At 42.4% G+C, this 24,514-nt stretch overlaps 1 protein-coding gene across 2 annotated transcripts in view; it reads right to left on the reverse strand.

The window, feature by feature from the left end:
- The window catches only part of slc6a9 (solute carrier family 6 member 9), an 82,977-nt gene that overhangs the window by 45,997 nt on the left and 12,466 nt on the right, over positions 1 to 24,514 (reverse strand). The window contains exon 2 of one of the 2 annotated variants that reach the window (XM_024806054.2): positions 19,767 to 20,082. In XM_024806054.2, coding sequence (XP_024661822.2) covers positions 19,767 to 19,796 — 30 coding nt within the window. In that variant the 5' untranslated portion in view covers positions 19,797 to 20,082. Of the gene's footprint in view, positions 1 to 2,356; positions 2,494 to 19,766; positions 20,083 to 24,514 lie in introns of those variants that run through there. The other variant, XM_004565329.4, reaches the window with a different exon arrangement.

Here is a 24,514-nt window from a genome sequence, read left to right on the forward strand (position 1 = left end):
CCTCAGGTTGTACATATTGCATATATTTTAATAAGCCTCAGGCTATAATAATGATTTAAAAAGTTACATACATGCATAATCTTCACAGGAACTACAAATACCCCACAATTTATGGTGAAATGCGGGAATGTTAGCGCTCCAACACCTGCCTTCCCAAATACAGGGTTCAGGTGAGGGAATGGTCACCAAGTCAGTGTGCGAAATAGCTTGTAACATGTGTAGCACCATCTCTGAATGGGTTTTAATGAACATTTTGGTGGATATATCCACAATGACATGGTCATTGTGCGAGCACTGAGCTATCGCTGCCGTTTTGCACATGCAGACAGCACCACAACTTTGGTGGTGGAGGCTGCCTTTGCAAAAAAAAAAAAAAAACGATCTCCTGAACACTGTTAATAAACTACCATTAACAGGCTTTTGTTCGTCTTTTAAAATTTAATCGTCCATTTCAGACGTTACCTTATACAAGATAAAATACTGAACATCACATTCAAACAGGTTTTTTTCATTCGTAGGCTTGTTAATTGCTGATTAAAAAAAAGAATGAAAAAACCCCAAACACATTTGCTCCAATGAACAGATACCATACTTGTATTTTATTCATTTTTGGGGGGCTTCTATGAGGTCACGGTTGTTGTTTTTTTGTTTCATTTTTTTTTTCAGTCAACACTCAAACCACGTCTCCTCAGCTTTTATTGCAGACAAAAAGCAGCATCTGCAAACTCTATTCAAAAAGAAAAAAAAAATATGACAGTGAGTCTGCCATCAAAACTGAATGAATAAATATAATTCTCTTCAAATGTGAGCAGGCAGATCTGCAAACATGCACAAATTAGAACTCTAAGAGTTCAGTTCGCACTCCACGGGTAATGATGCCAGCATTTAACTTCGACGGGCAATGGAGTGAAATCTGCATTTATATGCACAGGCAACCCTACTTTGGAAGTCCTGAAAGATCCAGTAAGTCCTGTCAGTCAAAGCTTTGGGAGAAATGTGGCGCTTGTGCTACCAAACCTAAACTGTCCAGAATCAGCGGATTAGCATGTGGACTGCTGTCAGTTGTGAATGCCACTTCAGGGAATTGTTCACAGTAAGAACAAGCAAACACACACATCCACCCAAGTAGCCTCCACCTGCATACACATACACACTGTGACGGTCCAGATTTCTTCAGAATTCTGATCCAAAACCTTACACTCCAGGATTTTTCCTTTTTCGTGGATGTGTACGTGAGTAATTTAAGTACCTGTTTGAATGAGAACACATATAACTTGAAACATTTGTGTGCATATGCCCGCAGGTGTGAGTCTGTATGTGTTTTTTTCAGCGTGTGTATTTGCCTGCACAGCTACAGCAGGCTGAGTCAGCCTTGACAGCAGCAATCGGAAACAGGAGACAAGGACTTGGCGAACAACACAAGCCAGCAGCAAGGTCAAACGCTCACACACATGCACACACAAAAAAAAAAAAAAAAAAACCCAAAACAAAACACACATCTTTTTTTTCCCCGTCTTTTTGTCTCTACCTGCTGTAAGAAATAACTGTATATCTTATCTTAAGCAGATCCGAGGATTTAATTGTTTCAAAGTGTTTCAAAGTCAGCCGAGAGTTAATAAAAGGAAGCGGAGCAAAGGATGTATGTGCCAAAGTGTGCAATTAAAGGCGCTTTCGAAGGAGGAAAGGGGGGCTGCTGGGGGCTGGGGGGTATAAATATCGTCCCTTTCTGGACGCTACTGCTTTTCCACTCTGTCACTCTCTTTCACACACACGGCGGACCAGCCCACTTCCTTACCAACCCCATCTCTCACAGCGCTAGCCCGGACTTCCCACTGCAATTACTTATAAAACTTTTCAGGGCTGCCACACGTGGTCGGGTTTTTAAAGAGCTGCGTCCCCCTCCTCACGTGGTGCGGGGGGTATTGAGTCGTCACAGACCCCCTGAATGATCACCGAAAAATAAGGCGGCGCAGACAATAGCTCGTCTTGATGAATTCAATTCTTTCAGGACCCTGTACCGTTGTCCAGGCAGCTCCGGGCAAAACAATCGTTGCTTTGATAGTCCAAGAAACACACACTCACTCGGTTGCTCTTAGAAACTCCCTCTAACTACTTCCGAATTAGGATCTAAAGATAATATACATCTGACCTGAACCTGTGATTTCTTTTTTTTTGGGGGGGGATTCAGCTTTTGTATTCCTAGCGGTCTCCTTCCGCTTAAGCGTCAGGTGCACCTGATAGAGAAGAAACATCCGCGTGCCCGCTTCTGTTACAAAATTTTTAAAACAGAAGAAAAAAAAGAAGAAATTAAAAAAAAAAAAAAACCCAGAAAAAAACAACGATAACTTGAACTGACCTGGTCCGCAGTGGAAGCAGCAATGGTGTTCGACTCGGACATGATTTGATGCTGTGACCCAGTGGTGCTTCTCTGCTGGCCACTGTGGGCTCCTTCATTCACACCTTGGCTTTCAGTTCCGCAGCGAAAAGGGCGGGGGGAGGGGGGGGGGGGAAACACAGTATACCCTCCCTTTTGCCCTGGCTTGATTAATGCCTGAATTACTTTCACCTCATTTCATCTGATGGAGCTCCGCTTCCTCTCCGCCTCTCTTGCTCATTCGGCATGGTAGCCCACTCTCTCTCCCTTCTCCCTCCCCCCCCACCTTCCCACTGTGAGTCCAGCTCTGCCTCCCCTCCATCCACCCCGCTCTCCCTTCCTCCCTCGTTTTGCGCTCTTACTTTAATTCACCCCTCCCTTTCTTTCTCCTCTAACTCTTTTACTTTCTCTCACTCCCCGCCTCCTCCTTTTTCTGTCGTACTTCACCATTTCAGGAATATGCCCCCTCCCACCTTCTCCTCCGCCATCCACTGCCCCCCCCCCTCCATCTCCCACCATCACCTCCCCAGAAAAAAAAAAAAAAAAAAAAAAAAAAACACGCACAGGAGAGATCCACAGTCTTTTCCCTCTACCTCCACAATGAATGGCTCGTTGTCACTCCAGCACCTAGGCTGAATACAGAGCAAGTAAGTGGGAGAGAGGAGGACCCATGGTGGTGGTGATGGTGGAAAGGACAGGGGGGTGTCGAACTTCTAGTTTAGCTGGCCGGAGTAAAGTTGGAAAGGGGGGGGACCCGTGGAGGTCCCATTGGCTTTGGCCAAGCACTCCCTCTCTCTTTCTCCGAACAGATTAAAGCCAGGAAACAAAAAAAGGAAAAAAAAAAAAAAAAAAAAAAAAAAAGTGAGGAGCCCACAAGTGAAGAGCCCACACGGCTTCCACCGGACCCCCACCCCCCCACCGCCCCCACCCTGCCAACCCTTTCTCTCTGTCTCCCTTATTTCTTCCGTTTGTTTTCAGAGGCAGCTGCTGCAACTCTGCAGACCACCAACAACTTCCCTTTCAGCAGTACTTGACTCTTCCAAATCCTCGTCCGTCTCTACACCCTGACACTGCCAATGCCCACCCAGCCTCCAGCCCCCCCACACCCACCAGGTCACACCGAGAGGCTGGCCAAGCCAAAGCCCTCCTCCTCCTCTTCTTCCGCAACATGTTCACAGAGTAACACCCTTTCAATTTTAAGCGCTTCCCTCCTAAGCCTCTGTTTTGATGCGCGCATTGTTGCACCATATGGCTAATGGCTACCCACAACAAAAAGAGAAAGCAGAAATGGGGGGGGATAAAAGTGCATCCAAAATGGGGGCGTGATTGAGAGGTCGAAGAAAACATCACTCATGCGGGAGAATAAGACGGTGTCTTTAAATAAGTCACTCAGCATCAGTTCAACCTCCGGATGTGGTTTAACATCAAAATGTGAAGTTATGTCAACAGCTGACAGGTAACTGGCCCCCAGCCTAATGGGTGTTTGATAGCCGTGGACAATAGTAGACCAACACCACTTGAGTGGAAGCCCTCAAGTTATATTTAACACATGACAAGCACTGCAGACAGGATGCTAGTCATTCATCTATCAGTTCACAGCATTTGAATCTCCCCTGGAATAAAAAGAACGAAGGCGATAAAAGAGTCATTAGCATAAACCTGCCCTACTCAGTGTGCTGAGAGGAAGTATTAGCAATAGTAGCAGTAGAAATTGACTCTGTAGTTTTCACATTTTTCATTGTTATTTTATAACTGACTTTATTTAGAGAATATGGTGGAATGCTATGTTCTCAGCTTGTGCTAGCATACTTGTTTAGCAACTTAAATCGGTAAATTGTAACGATGTAGCGCACAGAGACCGATACCTGGTAATATGTGACAGTAAAAGGCAAAGAAAATTCTAGGACTTCACTCAGACTTCTTGAATCAATTCTACTACACAATAAATCTTTGCTACACTCTCATAAATTCTATTAAAATGCTCTGAAATGTTTGAAATTAGCTAGCTTGCTAGCATCTAGCCGTGGTTGTTATTTTCATGTTTCAGCCCAGAGGTTGCTCCTAGTTTGCTATTTACGGCACTTTTTAGCACCTTGTAGAGCAACTTGCTACTTTTGTAACCACTTCCATGGCTAATGAGTGTGCATAGATTCACAGTAGCTACCCCAACACTAGATAGAAATTTATAAAACGCATTAAGTCTTTGTACAGGTCAGACTTAAAGTTGTAAGAGACATATTAGATAACATCACTATCTGTGATTATTCACAGGGCGAAGACAGCACCAGCTCAGGAAGCCTGCTCAGTGCAATCTCTACATTCTCGAAATGCAATTATTTCTCATGTTAATGAATACAAAGGCTCCGGCTTTCTTTGCAGCAGCTATCCAGACGAGCTGGGAAACATATAATTAAAGCACAATACAGCCTGTCAGTGCGACCCACTCCTTTGCTGCTGGGGTGGTCCGACCACTGGGGAAAAATCTGATATATAATCACAGTTCTGCATCTGAGGCACCTACAGTGGGACTGCTCTACAGTGTGGTATCAGTTTGGCTTTGTGCAACATGTAGAATGCACTTCTAGTTGTAAGAGTCACATTTGCATAGATAATGCCTCACTGCTTTTATGCAAAGAGGTTTTTTTATGACGGCAAATACTAGTGGAGCAGGCAATGGCGGCTGGTTTTTCCAAGGCAAAAGTTTCAGTGTGTGCATGTGCATGTGTCTGCGTATTTTGGTGTTTGAGCCAGTGCTTTGTGTCAATGTATGTCAGAGACCATTTTTGTGAAAGCAAATTTTTTGAAATTGTGAAATATGAGATTACTGGAGTGAATCTTAGTATCTTTTATGGGGCTATTTAAGGGATATAACAACCTATTGTAACAATATGGATGTGTGCATGTGCATATGAGCGTACTGGGTATTCAAGCACGCATTTGAGGCCAAAACTACGGCCAATCATTAGTTCCTCCACAGGGATCCAGCCACTTCTTACTAGCTTTGCCTCCAGAGAGTCTGTTGGCCTCAGATTAAGTCAAAGAAAATGAAAAGCTTCACAAGTGCACCCACCCACACGCATACTGACACTTAACTACACATAAATCATGCAGGCAGTAAGTGTCGGGGTAATCAGTGAAAGAAAACCCAGTATGAATCTGGTGGGTCAAACAGATCTCAAAACAATTGTTTGTTGTGGCTGTAGCTGCAGTTTGTGGAGGGGAGGGGGTCCTTGTTTCATTAACTAATTGCCCCATTATGTTAGGTCATTTAACTCTAATTGGAGAAGCACAGATGCTGCATCTGAAAATAATGCCAACTTGTTAAACTGCACATTTAATTTCTCTGTTTGCTTGCTTCGATTGCAACAAGTCCAAAGAGAGGATATCTTTCTTTGCGCAAACAGATATCTCAGTGCAGATCATAGAGAATAAACCCTGTAATGCCAGCAGAGGGAGAAGAAGCAAAAACATCATACTTTAACTCCAGATGGAAGCAGTTGCCAAAAAAACTAAATGAAAATAGCTCCCCTGCCTGAGACCTAGTAGATTAATTCATTCAAACTTAAGAGAAGTCTGGCTGGAAACCACTGGCATGGATTCTAGTAGCTTTCAAATATAAGCAAGGAAACATCAACGGCCAAAAGCCGAAAGTCAAATAATGAAGGGGGCAGGCAGCAGAACACTGATAAGGTCAGAATGGATCTCCTTTTTTCCTCAAGGCTGTCTATTTAGCTTCCAAACACATGCCAGCTTCTATTACAGGTAAGTCTAATGCTTTAACACAGACACTGATCCTGGACTCTGCCATTAAATGTTTAAAGCAAACAATGGAAATAGAGGAATTACTTTAAAGCTCCAGCTCAGCCAAACATGGCTTCACACCGAATCTCAATTAAACAATATGCAGTAATTTGAAGATTAATGTACCCTGGGTCTTACGTTTCTTTAGGAGGCTTACTAAGCAGACTTTGTAAAGCAGGTACTAAAATGTGCTTGCTGTGTTATTTTAAGCACATCCAACTCTAATAAGAAAGCAGGTTGACTTTGGGCCACACAAAGAGAAGTGGGGGAACATTTTACAAATGAATCATTAATTTAATGCATTATTTGATTCATTTTAGGTTAAAAGAAAGAAGAATGTGGGCTTGAGATGGCATGCGTGTGTGGTGTGTGACTTATCAGCATTGGTTGTTTACACATTGTTCTTAATAGTTGGCAGCTGGCAATGACATAAGACAGTACTGTAGAATATACTATAAGAGGATGCTATAGAAGATGTAAAGTATTGTACATGTACAAACTGTTGCACATGGATTTGGGTTTATGACCATGCCCTCAAGCATTCAGCTGTTTTTATCTGTCCACATGTTATAATCATATGGTAAAAAGTATTAATGTTTTTATCTTAAGGTCTGCCCATTGGCAGAATCTGCTACCCTTCATCTACCAGCTCACTGATTTGCTCATACTATTTCCCACTATTAAGGTTTGCTCAAAATATCCATATAGCAAGACATATGTTAATGTTTTGAAAGAAATATCAGTTAGCTATTAAATGGATCCCATTTTCAGTTAGACTTAATAGAAGATTAGTAATAGAAGATATTTTATGTCCTGCAGCTGTAGCATCCAACCGGGTTGGGAGATGAAAGCTTATAAGTTGGAACAGCAGGAGAACTTTGGTTTACATTGGCCACTTGTTAAACTAATCACATATCAGGAAAAAACTACTTAGCTAGTACAATGCCTCTGGTATTACACACCCTACAGTGGGGCAAAAAAGTATTTAGTCAGCCACCGATTGTGCAAGTTCCCCCACTTAAAATGATGACAGAGGTCAGTAATTTGTACCAGAGGTACACTTCAACTGTGAGAGACAGAATGTGAAAAAAAATCCATGAATTCACATGGTAGGATTTGTAAAGAATTTATTCGTAAATTAGGGTGGAAAATAAGTATTTGGTCACCTCAAACAAGGAAAATCTCTGGCTCTCACAGACCTGTAACGTCTTCTGTGAGAAGCTTTTCTGTCCCCCACTCGTTACCTGTATGAATGGCACCTGTTTGAACTCATCTGTATAAAAGACACCTGTCCACAGCCTCAAACAGTCAGACTCCAAACTCCGCCATAGCCAAGACCAAAGAGCTTTCGAAGGACACCAGGAAAAGTATTGTAGACCTGCACCAGACTGGGAAGAGTGAATCTACAATAGGCAAGCAGCTTGGTGTGAAAAAAATCAACTGTGGGAGCAATCATCAGAAAATGGAAGACATACAAGACCACTGATAATCTCCCTCGATCTGGGGCTCCACGCAAGATCTCATCCCGTGGGGTCAAAATGATCATGAGAACGGTGAGCAAAGATCCCAGAACCACACGGGGGGACCTGGTGAATGACCTGCAGAGAGCTGGGACCAAAGTAACAAAGGTCACCATCAGTAACACACTACAACGGCAGGGAATCAAATCCCGCAGTGCCAGACGTGTTCCGCTGCTGAAGCCAGTGCATGTCCAGGCCCGTCTGAAGTTTGCCAGAGAGCACATGGATGATACAGCAGAGGATTGGGAGAATGTCATGTGGTCAGATGAAACCAAAGTAGAACTTTTTGGTATAAACTCAACTCGTCGTGTTTGGAGGAAGAAGAATACTGAGTTGCATCCCAAGAACACCATACCTACTGTGAAGCATGGGGGTGGAAACATCATGCTATGGGGCTGTTTTTCTGCCAAGGGGACAGGACGACTGATCCGTGTTAAGGACAGAATGAATGGGGCCATGTATCGTGAGATTTTGAGCCAAAACCTCCTTCCATCAGTGAGAACTTTGAAGATGAAACGAGGCTGGGTCTTCCAACATGACAATGATCCAAAACAAACCGCCCGGGCAACAAAGGAGTGGCTCCCGTAAGAAGCATTTGAAAGTCCTGGAGTGGCCTGGCCAGTCTCCAGACCTCAACCCCATAGAAAATCTGTGGCGGGAGTTGAAAGTCCGTGTTGCTCGGCGACAGCCCCAAAACATCACTGCTCTCGAGAAGATCTGCATGGAGGAATGGGCCAAAATACCAGCTACTGTGTGTGCAAACCTGGTAAAGACCTATAGTAAACGTTTGACCTTTGTTATTGCCAACAAAGGTTATGTTACAAAGTATTGAGTTGTATTTTTGTTATTGACCAAATACTTATTTTCCACCCTGATTTACGAATAAATTCTTTACAAATCCTACCATGTGGATTCATGGATTTTTTTTTCACATTCTGTCTCTCACAGTTGAAGTGTACCTCTGGTGCAAATTACTGACCTCTGTCATCATTTTAGGTGGGGGAACTTGCACAATCGGTGGCTGACTAAATACTTTTTTGCCCCACTGTATACTCAGGATTATGTTCAAATAGGCAGTTCCACTTAATCACAATCAGGCTTGATGCTCCTGTCAAACCTTTCCTTCTCTTGTAGCTGTGAAACTCTAAGCACTGATGGGCGTTATTTGGGGATTGCACCCACATGCTATTTTGCCCTGTTCTGTCATGGTCCTGGATCTTTTGACCCAGCGTTTTAAGTTTGAGTTTATTTTGTTCATTAGGTTATCTAAGTTCATTTGGTTATTAGACTCCTTGTGTTTTCTTCCCCTGTATTTAAGCTTCCCCTCACCCTTCGTGTTTCATGCTGCGTGTCTTATGTTATCAACTTTGTATTATCATGCCTAAGTGTTTCTAGTTCTTATTATTTCCCCCTCCGTTTCCAACCATGTTAAATCTCCCCTGCTCTTCATGCGTTTCATGTCTGTGTCTTACGTTGTCAAGTTCTGGTTGTCGTGTCTAAGTCTGCATGTTTCCCGTTTTATTTTGAAAAGGGGTCTTGTGTTCTGTGCTCATGCGGTTAGTTTTACTCTTGCCTGTGCATCATTATGTTTATCCTAGTCAGCTGTTTCCTCATGTGTCTCCACTTCCCCTAATCACCTCCTGTGTATTTAAGTCCTCTGTTTTCAGTGTGTGATTGTCAGGTCGTCTGTTGTCCATGCCATGCTTCCAAGTTTCTTGTCTAGGTTTTTCTTATTGTTTGTTTAGATTCCCCAGTTTAGGTTTGTGTTAATTTTGCTTCAGTTTGCCTTGCCCTTTGTTTGTACCTTTTCTACCAGCCATATTAAACGGCTCACCTTTTGTTAACATTCAAGTTTTGTTCCCTGTTCCTTGGAGTCTGCATTTTGGGTCCTTTTTTCAATTCATACAGTCTGCCCTCACCAGACTGTGACATGTTCAGTAAGTCTGGCCATATGTTTAATCCTAATATTAATCAATAACACCAATTCATAGCTTGAAAAGTTCACCTAATTTTTATGTAACATTATTTCTTATGGAAAATCTTTTTTATTTTTTTTTATTTCAGAAGATCAAATTTGACAAAGACCATTTAGTGTAGTCTAACAGTTATGGTTACTGTGGTAATGTTGTGTATGTTAAACTTTGACTTTTGTAATGACAGAGTTCTGATAATCTCCCAAGTATAAAGGAGAAAGTTGCTTTGACAGTGGAGGGCACGTGATGGAGGAAAGTGAGAAAAATGCACCACTTGGACATGAAAACACTAGTGTGAAGACAGAAATAATCGCTTTCCATTTGATTTTGCTTTCCATTTCATCTCGGCAGTCATGCTCGTCTCTCCTTTTTGAAAGCCCTCTTATCTGCACTGACAAATAAACTCAAATATCACTGCATAATCAGACAGATAACTCATGCCTTTCTTTTGTTGGTTGAAAAAAAAAAAAAGCTTTGTAATCCTAAAGGCCAGTCAACACAATTGATATTCAGCTAAAAGTTACTAAACTGCACAGTCACACAAAATGTTCTTTCACTCAGGTGAGTTGACACGAGTTTCCTCTAAAGGCGATGCCGATAGGTGTAATGGCACTGTCACTATATCTATGCAGGCGGCTGCTTTTTCCTTGACCTCCATCCAGTGCTAACAGGATGGATAAGTGTCTGTCTTGCATACAATATTTATATTTATAATGCAATCAAGAAATGTCTTCTGTTATTTTAAAAATATCTCCACAATTTCTGATATCAAGTTATTTTTTTTCTAAAAATTTCCTGGTTCAACTACATCGTCAACTCAAACAAACGCACAACTTGTGCAACGTATCTACTTTGAACTGAGTTGACTCAACCAAAACTGTGGTACACAACAAAAGGGATGAAAAGAACAAGAGAAAAAGAGCAAACTCCAAATGCAAGGTCAAGCAAACACAGTTGGTGATCAGTGGCTGAACTCATACAGTGGTGCAATCTTAATACTAAACTAGTGAGTTTGAGAACAAACACACACAACAGTGCACCCTGATGAAGGCAAACATTCAATAAATAAAGCACTATTCTAACCATATTGGACATTGTAGCTATATAGCTCGTGTAATTTATATCTGCAAATGGAACTCATACCTAGCGCAGTACTGTAGGTACACTCAGGACCCTGTTTGTTAATCCCAACATCCCTCCATCCTCTCTGTAATGAATATATAATATATAGAGAGCATAATGCCACTTGCACTTACTTGCGATGACAATAAACATCACTTTGACTTTGAACAGTCATCATCTGTCAGCTGGAGCATACTAGCCCAGCCTGACACTGTGCCATTTTTATATTAAAACGTGCATTCGAGTAAGTTTTAATCTGCAGCCACAAAGTGTAGCTTCACTATTTGCACTGTATTGGTCAGCTACTGTGCCTACTAAAGCCAGTGCTTGGGAGTCTACCAGACAGACCAGAGCACGCTTTGGAAGGATCTCTCCAGTCCATGTAGTCTAAGTATAGGTCTATTTTTGACTTGCACTGCTTCGAGCAGCACAGAGGAGATGAGAAGAGCAGGAAGTTACACAAAGAAACAGCACAGACCATCAAGTGAATTTTTAAGAAAAAAAAAAAAAAAGGGCTCTGTGCTGACTCAAAGATCCACTTCCGAAGCCTTCGCTGTGTCCTTTGAAGCCACTTGAACGAGGAAACAAAACCACACTGGAGACTTTTGGTCGCAAACCCACATCCAGTGTACCCTGGAGCTAAGTACTGTTTGCAATCCTAATATATAGGTAATCTTTCCATTATATCCATTAACCTCCTAGGACTTGGCGTCCACATATGTGGACATCACATTTTGGGTTATTTAGACCAAAATACTCAATTTTGCTCTACATGGGCCTGATATCCAGTTTCGAAGGCATTATACTGCTACTGTTCTATCAAAATTTTAAAAGAATATCCTCATATGTGGTTCTTATTTTTCTTAAAAAGCAAAAATAAGGTTAAAAAATAAAAAATAAAAATCTGGTAATTCTTTGTTTTTACATTCACCGGACCCCAATATGCCCAAATATCAAAGAGAAATTAAAAATGCATGCCGTGGAAGAGCTCGGGTCTTAGGAGGTTAATAAACAAAAAAACCCTCAGTGTAACTATGTGCTTCTGGCAATTTGGGCTTTAGCTAACTGAATAAATACCTTTTTCACTGCCTGACAGCATGTCTCCTTGCCCTTTAGCATTCACAGATCAACATGCATTCGCACTGAACCGCTAATCTCACAGGGAGCCAACATCATGTCAAGACTTATTACATCCTCCACAATCTATATATCTGTCCCTTACAGCAATTAGGTTAATATCTCTTCACCTCTCATTAGCTCAGCACGCCTGTGATGGGACGTCTGACTGTGATAGAGACCTCCAGCTGAAGCATCGATAAGCCCAGACTTTCTCTTGCCTCCTGAGCGGATCATGTGACAAGTATCTGACACAGCGTTTAGGCCCGAGCGGTTGTGAGAGAAGACAGGATGACATAAGTGCACGGAAGAGCAGTGGGGAGAGAACTTCACAGGGTTGAGGTTCACAATAGGACAAGCGCTGCAGGAGCCGCAGAGCAGGGATAAAAGGAGGAAAACACAAAAAGATCAGTTTTGCAACAGCACTTTGGCTTTGTCTGGCGCCACAAAAGACAAAATGTGTTGAAGCGCAGTCGGAGGGAAAATCAACCTTTTTTTATTCAGTCCAAAACAGCTAGCTCTTTAATTGGGGGGGGGGGGGGGGGGGGGGGGGGCAAAAACATCAGCTGTGGAGAAAAAGAAAAAAAACAAAAGTCAAGCGGGGAGATAAAGAAAACATAGAAGGGAGATGGGAAATGGAATAGGGTATTAGTGAGTGATGTTTGTCCAGCCGTCCAGCTGACCTGAACACAAACTGGCCTAGCCAGCACCTGAGAACCCAGGAGAGAAACACAAATGAAGGAAAGGAAGAGAGAGTTAAAAAAAAAAGAAAAAGAAAGAGGGAACAGAGAGACATTTCCAACGGTTGGTTTAACCTGAAGTTTCCATGATAAATTCTCCACCCATCCCCCTGACCCCTCATCTCTCTGCTTTGGCTGGGAGGGCCCCAGCTGTTCGGTCTGTATAAATAGCGTGAGGCTTTAGCTCGGACCCCGGGGGAGCGCGGGGCTCATTGGAGAGAAGGCACGGGAACAAATCGGGCCGGAAAAAGCACACAACATACACATTTTGACAAACATATGGGACCATTGCTGGGGATGAAAGTGCGAAACATGTGAGTGAAGTTGGCCTCACGTGGCAAAAGTCACTGTCGCGCTTAAAATGTGGCGAGAGAGGAAGAGCGGCAAACGGCCAGGAAGAGACGTGACATCTTCACTCGCTAAAAAAACGTCTTCGAAGACAGCCACTCGAACAAAAAAGGCAAACATGTTTCTTTATGGCAAAAGCGTATGCACACTGTACACCAACTACATATTCTACTCTGAGTCTATAAGCAACACAAATCTTTCAGAAATGACTTGAAGATTAGAGCATTAGAGATTAAAGCCACCTTGACTACCCTTCTATGAGCACCTGTGGTTTGAGGGACAACAATAGCCCTCCTGTTATTCATTATGCTTTAAAATAAGCTTTGGCCTTGTTGTAATGTATTGTTCATTTGCTTTTTGTTCCGTTTCACTGCTCTATTTAATACTGCAAAATATTAGAGAGAGAACCCTATTGATTTGACAGTCCCCTATGAGCAAGCGCTTAACGACAACGGGAACGAAGAACCCCCTTTTAACAGGAAGAAACCTCCAGCACAAGCAAGCAGGTTCAGACAGGATTCATCTGCTGTTTGATAACATGTAGTAGTGGAACATGAACATATTTGGAGGAATGAGAGGGAAGTGCAGGAGAAGAGAATGTTCCTTCAGAGCCTATTGCAGTATAACTTCGAGATGATTTAGGGTCAAGTGATCAAGCTTCAACTAAAAAGCCTTACCAAAAAGGACTGATTAAGCCTAATCTTAAGGCAAAGATGGTGTCTGACTCCTAAAGCTAAACTGGGAGCTGTTCATTCAGGACTTTGTATGCAAGGAGAAGGATTTTAAAGTCAATTCTTGATTTAACGGGGAGCCAATAAGAGAGGCAAGTATGGGAGAAAAAGGACCTGTCTCTCTCCCTCTCTCTAGTCCTCATTAGTACTCTCTGTGCAGCATTTTGTATCCATTTAAGACTTTTCAGGGAGCCATTAGGACAACCTGATACAGATACTAAGCAAGAAGCACTCCGAGAGCGCAATCTTCTCGGAGTGCTTCAGCATTTACTTTTAAGGGAACAGTATTGTATTTTGTGCAGTAAAAAACAAACAAACAAAAAAACGGATAACAGCAGCATGACAGATGATAATTACACAACATTATGTATGAACAGATAATGAATAATAGGTATTGATTTGTAAATAACTGCATATGAGTAAATTGAGCATTTATTTATTATTTATTTATTATTATACTACAGGATATCAGACTGACTAGACTCTTTCTCTTAACAATACTTTCTTTATTGATGTAACAGATTTTAGGGTCAGATGTGACATGATATTTGGATTCAAACTATAACGGGATATTCAGAATACCTCCTATACATTATCATTTCGTTAATGTTGCCAATCCAAACAAAAGGCATTAGAATTTTAAACATAGTTTTTAAGGTAAAAGACATTTTATGAAGGTTTGACCTTATTTGACCTTGAAGAGGTCAGAGGGCTGAAGTGACGGGATATTTAGCGTCCCCATATATCATTCGCTGTATCAATATATGTTGTCAATAGAAACAAAAGAAGAAAGAAACATAGTTTTAAAAAGCTCTACATGGCATTATTATCACTTTGACCTTCAAATCATTCTGTTGACCTTCAGGTAGCGGTCAGAGGTCAAAAGGGACATTTTATATCTTTGCTCTGATATGTTAAAATATGTGATATTTTAAATCTTTATACGGTACTTTCTATATGTTGACAATACAAACCAGCCATCCACCATCCATCCCACTGGTGACATCATGGCTAACACAGATGGCAGTGATGGAATGCACCCAATGATACTATAGATTCCATCCCATGAAAAGGGGTAAAGAGAGGGGGAAACAAAGAAATGAAGAAAAGTGCAGAGGGGTGGAACCACGCATTAGAGGGCCATGCAGAAAAGACCCCCCTTGGGGGGTCAGGTTGGGTTCAAGCGCAACAAATTACCTAAATATGGTTGTGAAAAGGCCTTAGAAAAAAAGGTTTTGATGGAAACTGCAGAAAGTGATAATAACGCTCAAAGAAAAAGGGGGGAAATTTAGGGGCTCTGCTGTGCAGACACAATGTCACAAACCTGTCCATAATTTCACTGACTACAGAGGATAAAAATGGAAAAAAGTGTTAAGTCCCTGCTTTTTAACTTGCTCGTCCCTTTTGTGCAGTGGGAGGGAGTGGGATCTATTGAAGGAGCAGAAAGAAAAAGTGGAAGAAGTGGAGAGGAAGAAAATCAGAATACGAAATTTTCAGCCTGAGTGGTTTTTTCCAAACGAAATCTAAAAAGCTCTGAAACACAATGGAGTCCCCTTTTCCCCCCTCTCTGCTATGTGTGTGTGAACATACATAGGAGGTTGGTTGGTGGTGGGTTACCTTTTCAAGAGTGCCCAGCAGTGGACGTGTTTGGCATTTGCGGCCCTTGTTGCTCAATTGTATGTTCGCCACAGCAGCTGAATCTGGGCGCCGCCTGTGACCCGTGCGGATGCTTGTATTTATTTTTTTCCCTCCCAGTCCTCATTCAGCCGATCAGTTGGAGGGTGGAGTGAAATCAAAAACAGAAATTATGTCTGACTTCTCCTCCACCCCGACCTGCCTTCAGAGATCAGTCTCTCTTAGTTCACATCTGTTTGTTGGCCCTTCGCCCCAAAGGCAGTCAACATGGTTGCTGAGCACTGCTGTTAACTAAACCGGCTGACTGGCAACTCAATATGTTTCTTACATAAGTGGAGAAAAAGAAGGAGAGAGGCTGTTTCACCTGTAATAAGTGTATGAGGAGTATGCGGCGCACATGGTCAACATTGTACTCACAAAAGGCAGCTCCATGGGGCGGAAACTACAAGAAAAAACAACATTTAGCAACATTCACAGGCTCAGGCACATGAAGCAGGGCTATTAACAAAGTGATGTGCCAGGAAAAAAAAGAAACACTTCTTTAAAAGGCTCAGCACATCCCTGCTAACTCCCAAATATATCCTCTGGGCTTGCATTTATTACTTTCAGACCAAAAGTCACAGCCTGGTCGGCCTTTACTCCACACACAGAGGAGAGCCATAAAGACTGGATGTGTGAGTTTTGTTCTGCGTGTGTCAGTATGTACAAATACCCAGATTGTTTGTGGGTGTGCATCTGTATTTATCCAGGTGGTGGTAACGAGTTTCATATCTGAGCGCTTGCTCACATATCTAAAATATGTTTATGTGGTATTCTAAACTGTGTCAGTGCCTCGTGTGTGCGTGGAGGCATGCGTGTGTGTTTGTGTGTATCCTGACCTCAGGGAGGTTATGGCTGTGGGTCCCACTATTTCTTTCCATTTAGTTTCCACTTCACAGCCTATAGCACACATTAGCCTCACAACCCCTGGGAAATGGCGCGCGCACAAACATAGTGAGAAACAGACTCTCTCTCTCACACACACACACACACACACACACACACACACACACACACACACACACACACACACACACACACCACTCAGGGGGCACAGAGAAAAACACATTCCTGTATAATAAAGTGACATAACTTTTGTTGCATGACTGATTAAATGAGTAACTGTACATGCCAAATGTATGTATGCGTATATAACTGTATAGGCCAACTTTTTACATTACTGGCAGTATAAATCTGTGTAAAGAATGCAGTGGATCAGGAAATAACTTGTTCCAAGGACCTTCTGTGCTACTGTCCACATCCCACACTAATAGGAATTACAGTCTATAAAATGTTGCAAATTAGCAGCATTCAAACACATTAGTTACATATACAAAGAAATATGTCTTGTATGATTCGGGGTAGCATTGCATCTAATTTCATGCAGTTTTTCATTGCCTTATTTTTCTGTTTTTTAAGTTTTGTCAGAAGGTAAAACCCTTTGTTTGAACCTGTGCATGTGCATCCTTAAATGCACAAACGTGGGAGGCATTGTTGTAACCTGGAAATCACTCCTTTATGTTCTGTAGTTTTTGGTTACTTCGTAACTTAAACTAAACATGGATGAAAAATAGCATTTAAAAAAAAGAAATCTCTTGACAATTGCATTGAGAGCACATTGTAGCTTCAAGAATCTGCTGCAACAAACAATTTGACATTAAGGACTTAACATCATCTTATCACAGAGTGCCAGAAAGTTTCAGTTTTGAGGGAAACACAAATTCTTATCATGTAAGAATGTCAGGATTTGAGAAACTGAACTTAGAATCACTGATAATCCCTCCCAAGTCCAAATGTCTCAGCAATTATGGACGAAAAGTAACAAGCAAACACTTAAAGGCTTGCCAACATTAAACTCTGATCAGGAGCCAGTCCTCGCTGACCTTTTCCTCCTCCTTTGGCCTTGATGGTGATGGAGGGCCAGCTCTGGCCCAGCACGGCCAGACATATCAATACAGCGCCCAGCAGAAAATATAAGCAAAACCTCAGTCCAACTCCTCCTCCTTCCCCTCCCTACTCTCACATCCACATACATACATCTTAACAGCAGACGCTTTAAGGAGTAAAGACAAAGAGACAGCTATCCATGCGACAAAACCTTGTGCCAGGGCACCATCTGCTCATCCGCTCAGTGGAAGTGGTAACTTCCAGGGCAGTCAAAGACAACGCAGGAAGATTGAGGAGACGGGGCTCCCTTTTGACCGCTGTGAAAGAGCAAGGGAGTAAAGTTTGAAACAGAATGAGTCCCGGCAGAAGGCTACCAGCCGAGCCAAGCAGTAGCAGGAAGCGAGCGCCTTGTGTGTCCTGAGATTTACGGTGACTGGTCCATCCACCAACCACCTGGACCTGCATAAATAAATTTAACCAGACAATTCAAAAACGGGTATTGCTGAGTGGAATCAAACGATGAAGGAGGAAAGACCATTTCCGCCCTCTGAATAGAGGCAAAGATGAATAGACTGAGTCACATGATAAATAACTGCATAAATTCAAAATCATCTTCTGGATGAGAACATGGTCTAACACGGAGAGACGGGAAAAAAAAAAAGAGCTCAAGGAGAGGGAGGGAGGGAGGGAAAAAACACAAGTGACAGTTGGCGATGGGAGAGCAAGATACACACACACTTATCTGTTGTTGCCATCTCTAAGACACAATTGGCATCACTGTCCACAAATGCTGAAGACAACAATCCCAGCCATGAGAAACTGTGTGTGTGTGTGTGTGTGTTAGCTGCTGTCTGCCATCACTGCTGCAGGTGGCGTACGATCTACCTGCAGCTCTGTGCCTCCATTACGCTTTTCAATGTGTTAAATCATCATAAAGAAGCAGTTTAAGTAAAGCACTCACTGAGCAGTACAGCAGAATGGCTTCAAACGCTTTGGGTCGACAAAATTCAGTTTAAAGATTACAAATGATAGAATTTTAACTTCTCTCAGGTGAGATGAATAGCTAAAGCCTGCACTGAAACAGTACAATATCCTGAATTGATCCATTCACTTTACTTTATTATTATTAGCCTTCAAACCGCTGCTGGCTGCGAGGAGTAACTACAGAAACACTTGATTGATACTTCAGTTGTTTCCTCTATACTTGCCTGCTGTGTGCGTGAGGTCTGTAACTTCCTAGTGGCCACAGAGTGCCACTTACATCTCAGTTAAATGCAGGCACATGTAGCCAAGAGTATTCACATCTACCTCTTGACACAATCATTTAAAAATCTCCTGTTGAGCTACAGCCAAACACACAGAACTTTTTGGTTTTCTTCCCCCCCCACAAATACCCGGCAGTGCCAAAGCAATCAAACAACTGACTGGCTATCTGTCACTGAGCTGTAAACTCTCCAACACAAACAAACAATTTTTGAAAGCCAAAAAAAATACAAAATTATATCTCCATCCTCCAAGCACCTTCAAATGTTTGTGCGGGAGAGACGCTGATAACGGCGCCCTCTTAACTTCAGACGGTGTGTTTGCATTTTAGCGGGGATATACATCTTAAAAGGATGCGGCAGTGAGAGAGACAGAGAGAGAAAAAAATGTCAGCGGGGAGGAAAGCAAGGCTTCAAACAGGCAAGAATGTCAGATGAGAGTTGGAGCTCAGTTATCGCCGTCTCAAGACGGACTAAAGGGAGAAAGCCAGAGAGAGAGAGAGAGACGGAAGGAGAGGTGACCGGACTGCCAATGACGCCAAACCTCTATTTAAAGCTTCCCCAACAGTGTAGGCCTGACACTGACACATTTACCTCTTGGCCTCATGTTTTATCAGCAGCCACCTCCTCTCCAAAAACAAAACAAAACAAAAAAAAGTGAATCCACTTTTACTGTTTTCAGCTCTTGCAGAGATCAGATAGCTGGTGAGAGTGTGCTGAGAGGAGAGCTTCTATGCCTGCAAATGAACTTTGGGGGCTTTTGGGACCGTGTTTAGTTGCTAATGTGTAGTTAAGCAGTGCCATTGTGAACAGCAGGGGGTGACAGCTCCGTCTCCTGCACATAAACACAGACAGGATAATCACCCTGGTGGGGAAACTGCGGCCGTTTTTTTTTTTTTTACTCAGCGAAAAACCTGTGAATCCTAATCCCAGGTTACAAATTCCAACATAAAAACGGGAGAAAAAGTAGGAAAGTATGAGCACAACAGCCTACTTTTGAACACATAACAGGTTAGAGTCCTGTGAATGATCCCCTAGTGAAATGAAGCCAAACCACCTGGCCTCCAAAGGGGAGCCAGAGGGTGACTCAACTGGTGGTCCAGCAGCTGCATCCCACCAGCGGCCTACAGCTGAGATGTGTTTGCATCTGCATGTTACTGCTTTTAAAAAAAACACGAGTGTGCGCACACGTGTTTACTGAACAAAAATGAAACTTACCAGGATCCCAGCAAACTGCTTCTCTTCCATCCTTCAGGACCTCGTCGGCAAAGATCCCCTGCCTCTCTCTCTCTCTCTCTCTCTCTCGCGCGCGCGCGCTCTCTCTCTCTCCCTGTGTCTGGGATGGACTCGTCTGCCTCTCGCCCAGCAAAGTTTGGAGTTTTCTGAGGTGGTCGAGGTTCGCTGGAGCGTCTTCACCCCCGTCGCGTCGCTCTCTCCGTCTCTGTCCCCCCTTCTTCTGTGCTGCTTGCAAGTGTAGCTGAAGTGGCGTCGCTGCTTTGTGCTAATTCTGCCCTAATCCAGAAACTTTTCTATGCTGTGAAAAGAACACGTGACAGGCAGAGAGGGGTGGAGGGAGAACAGGAGTTGGGGGGGAGAAAGGGGTAGGGTAAGTGGGGAATAGGGGGGGAGGCAAAGCAACACTTTTTTTTAGTTTCTTGTCCCCTTTGGCCATGTTCAAAACAGTTTGTCAGTCTTAGTACATGACCTGCTCTGAGGTCAAAATTTTTAAAACCACACATCAACTGTTTATGGTGAGAGTTAAAGAAAAGGTGGGAATGTAACTGGTAAAGCGTCAGTTAGTGAGGATGCAGGCAAACAAATCAGAAAACATGTAGTGACAGATTTGCTTTTTTTTTTTTTTTTTTTAGCAAAGCAGCTGCCATAACAAAGTGCCCTTTTGTGTAAAGAGATTAACTGTTAGGGAAACGTTTAGACTGCCCACTGACTACTGCTGTATGGAAGCCAGACTGGGAAAAGAACACTCAGCCTGGATCTGGAAGAAAAGTGGCCGAAAATACTTTGGATTGAAAAGTTTCTGAAATGTGCATCTGGGCACTTACCTTTCACTGCATCCCTGCACGCATGTTGAGAGCAAACAACATCAACAGTAGTTTATAATAGATATACACCTATAAATACTACAGCTACAGATTCATCTGCAGCTGTTTCTGCTCATGAATTAATTACTGATTTGGTCTACCAAACCTGAAAAAGCCAGTCTTCCCAGCAGCTTATATTTCTCCAACAGTCCAAAACACAAACAGATATAAACTAGACATCCCTCAAATCTGAAGTATGTCTCCCTTTATTTGGCTCAGGGAATAAAAAAAAAAAAAAAACTTCAGTATACTAAAAGCGCTCGTGAAAAAAGGAGAGAAAAGGTGGCCAAATATAGCCACTCTTTACTGTTACAGGCATTAAAAAAAAAAAAAAAAAAAAAAAAAAAAAAAATCCCCCACACATGTACACATGTCACATACACGGGAGCCTACAGGGACTGGAAAAAAATGCCTCCCCCTGGGGTCAACCATCATACGCATCATGATGCTCACTGATAAAAAGATGGGAAGAAACAAAACGAGGTTAAAAACGGATCCTTACCATCCACAATATGATGTCTGAATAGAGAAAAACCACACAACCAAAACACAACCTTGTACGTGAGGAAAAGGGCTAGCAGCTCGGCCGTGAGAAACTCACTGACACAAAGGCTGAAGTCTTTGATCAAATCACCGTGCTCTGGCTCCTTCTCACTGGCTGGGTAATGTATGTACATAAGGTAAGAGTTGAGCCAAGCCTATTGGGCAATCCGGGGAGGCGTGTCAGCAAGAGGTTACGTCCAACTTACTCTGAAACCTGACGTGTCTGTTGGCCCTTGTGAGGTAAGTAGCTTCCAAGCACAGACTGCATAATGTCCCACGGTACCGCCTTGTCCCTAACATGAAGTAATCTTATCAATAAAAAAAAAAAAAAAATGCCAAAAACCGTCTGATTATTGTAAATGTGAGAACTTTTTTTTTATTTATTTATTTATTTTTTTTTTTTACATGAAGTGTTTTCTGGTTTTGAACTTTATATTACTTTCCACAGAGGAGCGGATTAATGGATTAACTGAGAATGAGAATTATGTTATTTCCTGCCCCATTCACCACTAAGTTGCTTGTGAGGGGAAAAAAAGCAGAAATATCCATAACCAATGAGCTTGGCAAGAGGGGCTCAGGAGGTGAATCTTGAAGATAAAAAAACAAAACGTTTTTGGTTTGGACGACGTTGGCTCTTTAGAGAATTTAAACATTTCCCTTAGTAAAAAGACAGGCTGCAGACTGAACACTAATACGTGCCCCGACTACACCACAAAAGGCCAAGGATGATGCAAAGTATTTTCAGAGCCGACTGCTTACACAGCATTAATGATAAACCCGGTAAGAATGAGCTCCTCAGCCTCTGGTTACCTCTCATTTCTTCCACCCTTGTATGTAAAATTACTTGGACATCTAAGGAATATTAAAAAAAAAAAAAAAAAAAAAATCAGTTATAATGATGAATATGAGCTTATTGTGCACACTGACATTTTTAATTTGAGGTTATTCACGACCAAATTAGAGGGAGGGTTTAGGAATTACAGCACTCCAAAAGTAATTGGAAAGTTGACTGAAAAGCCATTTCGTGAGCAGGTGAGTGCTATTGTTTAGTTATTTCTTCATAAATTAAACAGGTCAGGAGTTGTTTGCAGGATGCATCACAACATCAAGTCCAAATAAAGAACACTCTCTAAGAGTTCGACATATCACAATCCGAGTCTACAGTACTGAGATGTTGTATGAAGAAATGCATAGGAAGTTACTATAAAGAGCAAAAGAATCAAAAGCCTGCAGAATAAAAAGGGGTCAACTTTATAAAACATAAAAAGAGATCATTTCTGGCACAGAATTATCTTTAAAAGCTGTTTCAGTACCATTCAAACTGATCTGTATGCATGGCCATACAGATCAACAGCTCTTAGTTTGTTTGTCGGTTTCCAATACATGGTTCCTGGTTGATTTCTCAAGGTTTACATTCTCAGGTTTTCCTATTTTTGCAATTGAGCTTTGTTCCAAGTTATAGTTTTGTTTATACTTAATTTCTTAAAATCATTTTATATTTTGCATTTTGGCCTCTATCAAATAAACTGTTTCCCTTTTGTAGAAACCAGCCTGCATTTTGGGTCCTCAACTTCACATAGTCTTCAGGACCTACAGACAGTGACAGTATGGTCTGACCAGGCACAGCCCCAGCAGACACAACCTGTTTACATTAGAGGAGTTCTTCTGTTAGGTAGCCAGGCTCCATGGATAATGGTTTTCTGCATTCACCGCCCAAAAGAAACAAGATGTTCAGATCCAGACTAACTGGGTAGTTTGTGCTACTCCAGATTATGTGGATAATCCAGAGTCTGTGCAGGATGCCTCCGAGACTGTGCCTCAGCTGGTGACTTTCATTTGTCCCGAGCCTCTGGTGTATCCGAAGCCTGAGCAGGAGCTGCCAGATCCCGAGCCAGTGCAGACTGTGTGCCCTGCACAATCCCAGCCAGAGGAGACTGTGTGCACTGTGCAGCCCCAGCTTCCAGAATCTGAGCCCAAGGGAATTGTGTTGTTTGACCCCGAGTCTGAACAGACTAAGATTGAGCCAGGATGACTCTTTTGTGAGCGGCTTCCAGCTCATCCACCTGACAGTCTCCTTTGTTGAGAGTCATCTGCTGATCATCTGTTTGGCCTCCAGAAGGTCTCTTTGACCACTACTGGACTTCAGATGGTCCCTGCCTCTGTTGTTAGTATCCTGCCATGAGGGGGTCACCCTCATTCGTAAATGCCAGCCTCTAGAGGGTCTTCGTCTCCATCACTGGCCACCTGGCCAGAAGTGGCGATATAGCCCCCAGAACACCTCAGTCACCACTTCTGGCCACCTCTGGAGAGGTCCCTCTGATGCCGCTGCCCACCTGCGGGCCAGCCTCCTGAACTGCTTGGTCTTCAACGCTGGGCCCCAAACAGACCCTCAGAAGCATCCTCCTGCTCAGCTCTGCATTTGGGTCAAACTCCTGAGCGAGTACTTACAAAATTAAAAGTCTTATTCGATTTTTTACAAGGCTACTTTTCAGTTCTAATAGAGTTTTTTTGTGTTCATATTATTGCGTGAGTAGAGTCTTTAATCAATGAAAACATGAGTAAATTAATAAGTAGTTAATAGAGGTAGAAGCTGAGGATGGACACTTTTCAGCGACGGCAACTACAAGACCCTGGTGAGTAGCAGTGTCAGCCCGTCTCTCCAGTCCAGAATAAAATACCTCAGCATTTTTGCTGTCAGAGGATGAAGTCCAACGTTTCTTTTTTTGCAAAGATTAGAGAAAAATCAAAGATTTTCACACTTGTGCCCAAGTACATGCACTACTTTTATGTTGAAAACAAATGCATGCTAATACATGAAACTAAGATAGCTAACATGATTAACAATATAAGAAAAAGAATCTGGATTTCATTGTGAATCCCCAAATGTAAAAGAGTAGGAGGCTGCCTGAAACTGTGCAATATATAGTTTGCCTTAAAGCGTTGGGTTGGGACAAAATCCTTCTCAAACAAAACCCGACACTCTGGGCCTCTCCTTGCCTTGATTTATGACCTCTTGACTTTCCATATCTTTAAATTTAAATAAGTTCATAAAAGTGACAGACGACTTATGACAGAGGTCATGGCAAAATAACAAGTGAGTAATAATAAAGAGGGTTCAAAAGTCAAGGCTCAGGGTTTGCTCTTTGCTTTCAAGTTAATTCCATCAAACTCACAAAGCAAAAGAAAATGTAGTTAATATATTTCAAAGTTAATCCACTTATCCTAAATGCTGCATTAGAATTATGCTGTTTATCAAGGTGGGGGGAAAAAGCCATGATGGCCCTGGATAGTTACACATTAAACACTATGCATAGGCAGTTTTCT

Source organism: Maylandia zebra, linkage group LG18 (assembly GCF_041146795.1).
Source record: "Maylandia zebra isolate NMK-2024a linkage group LG18, Mzebra_GT3a, whole genome shotgun sequence".
In the NCBI taxonomy this organism is placed as follows: domain Eukaryota; kingdom Metazoa; phylum Chordata; class Actinopteri; order Cichliformes; family Cichlidae; genus Maylandia; species Maylandia zebra.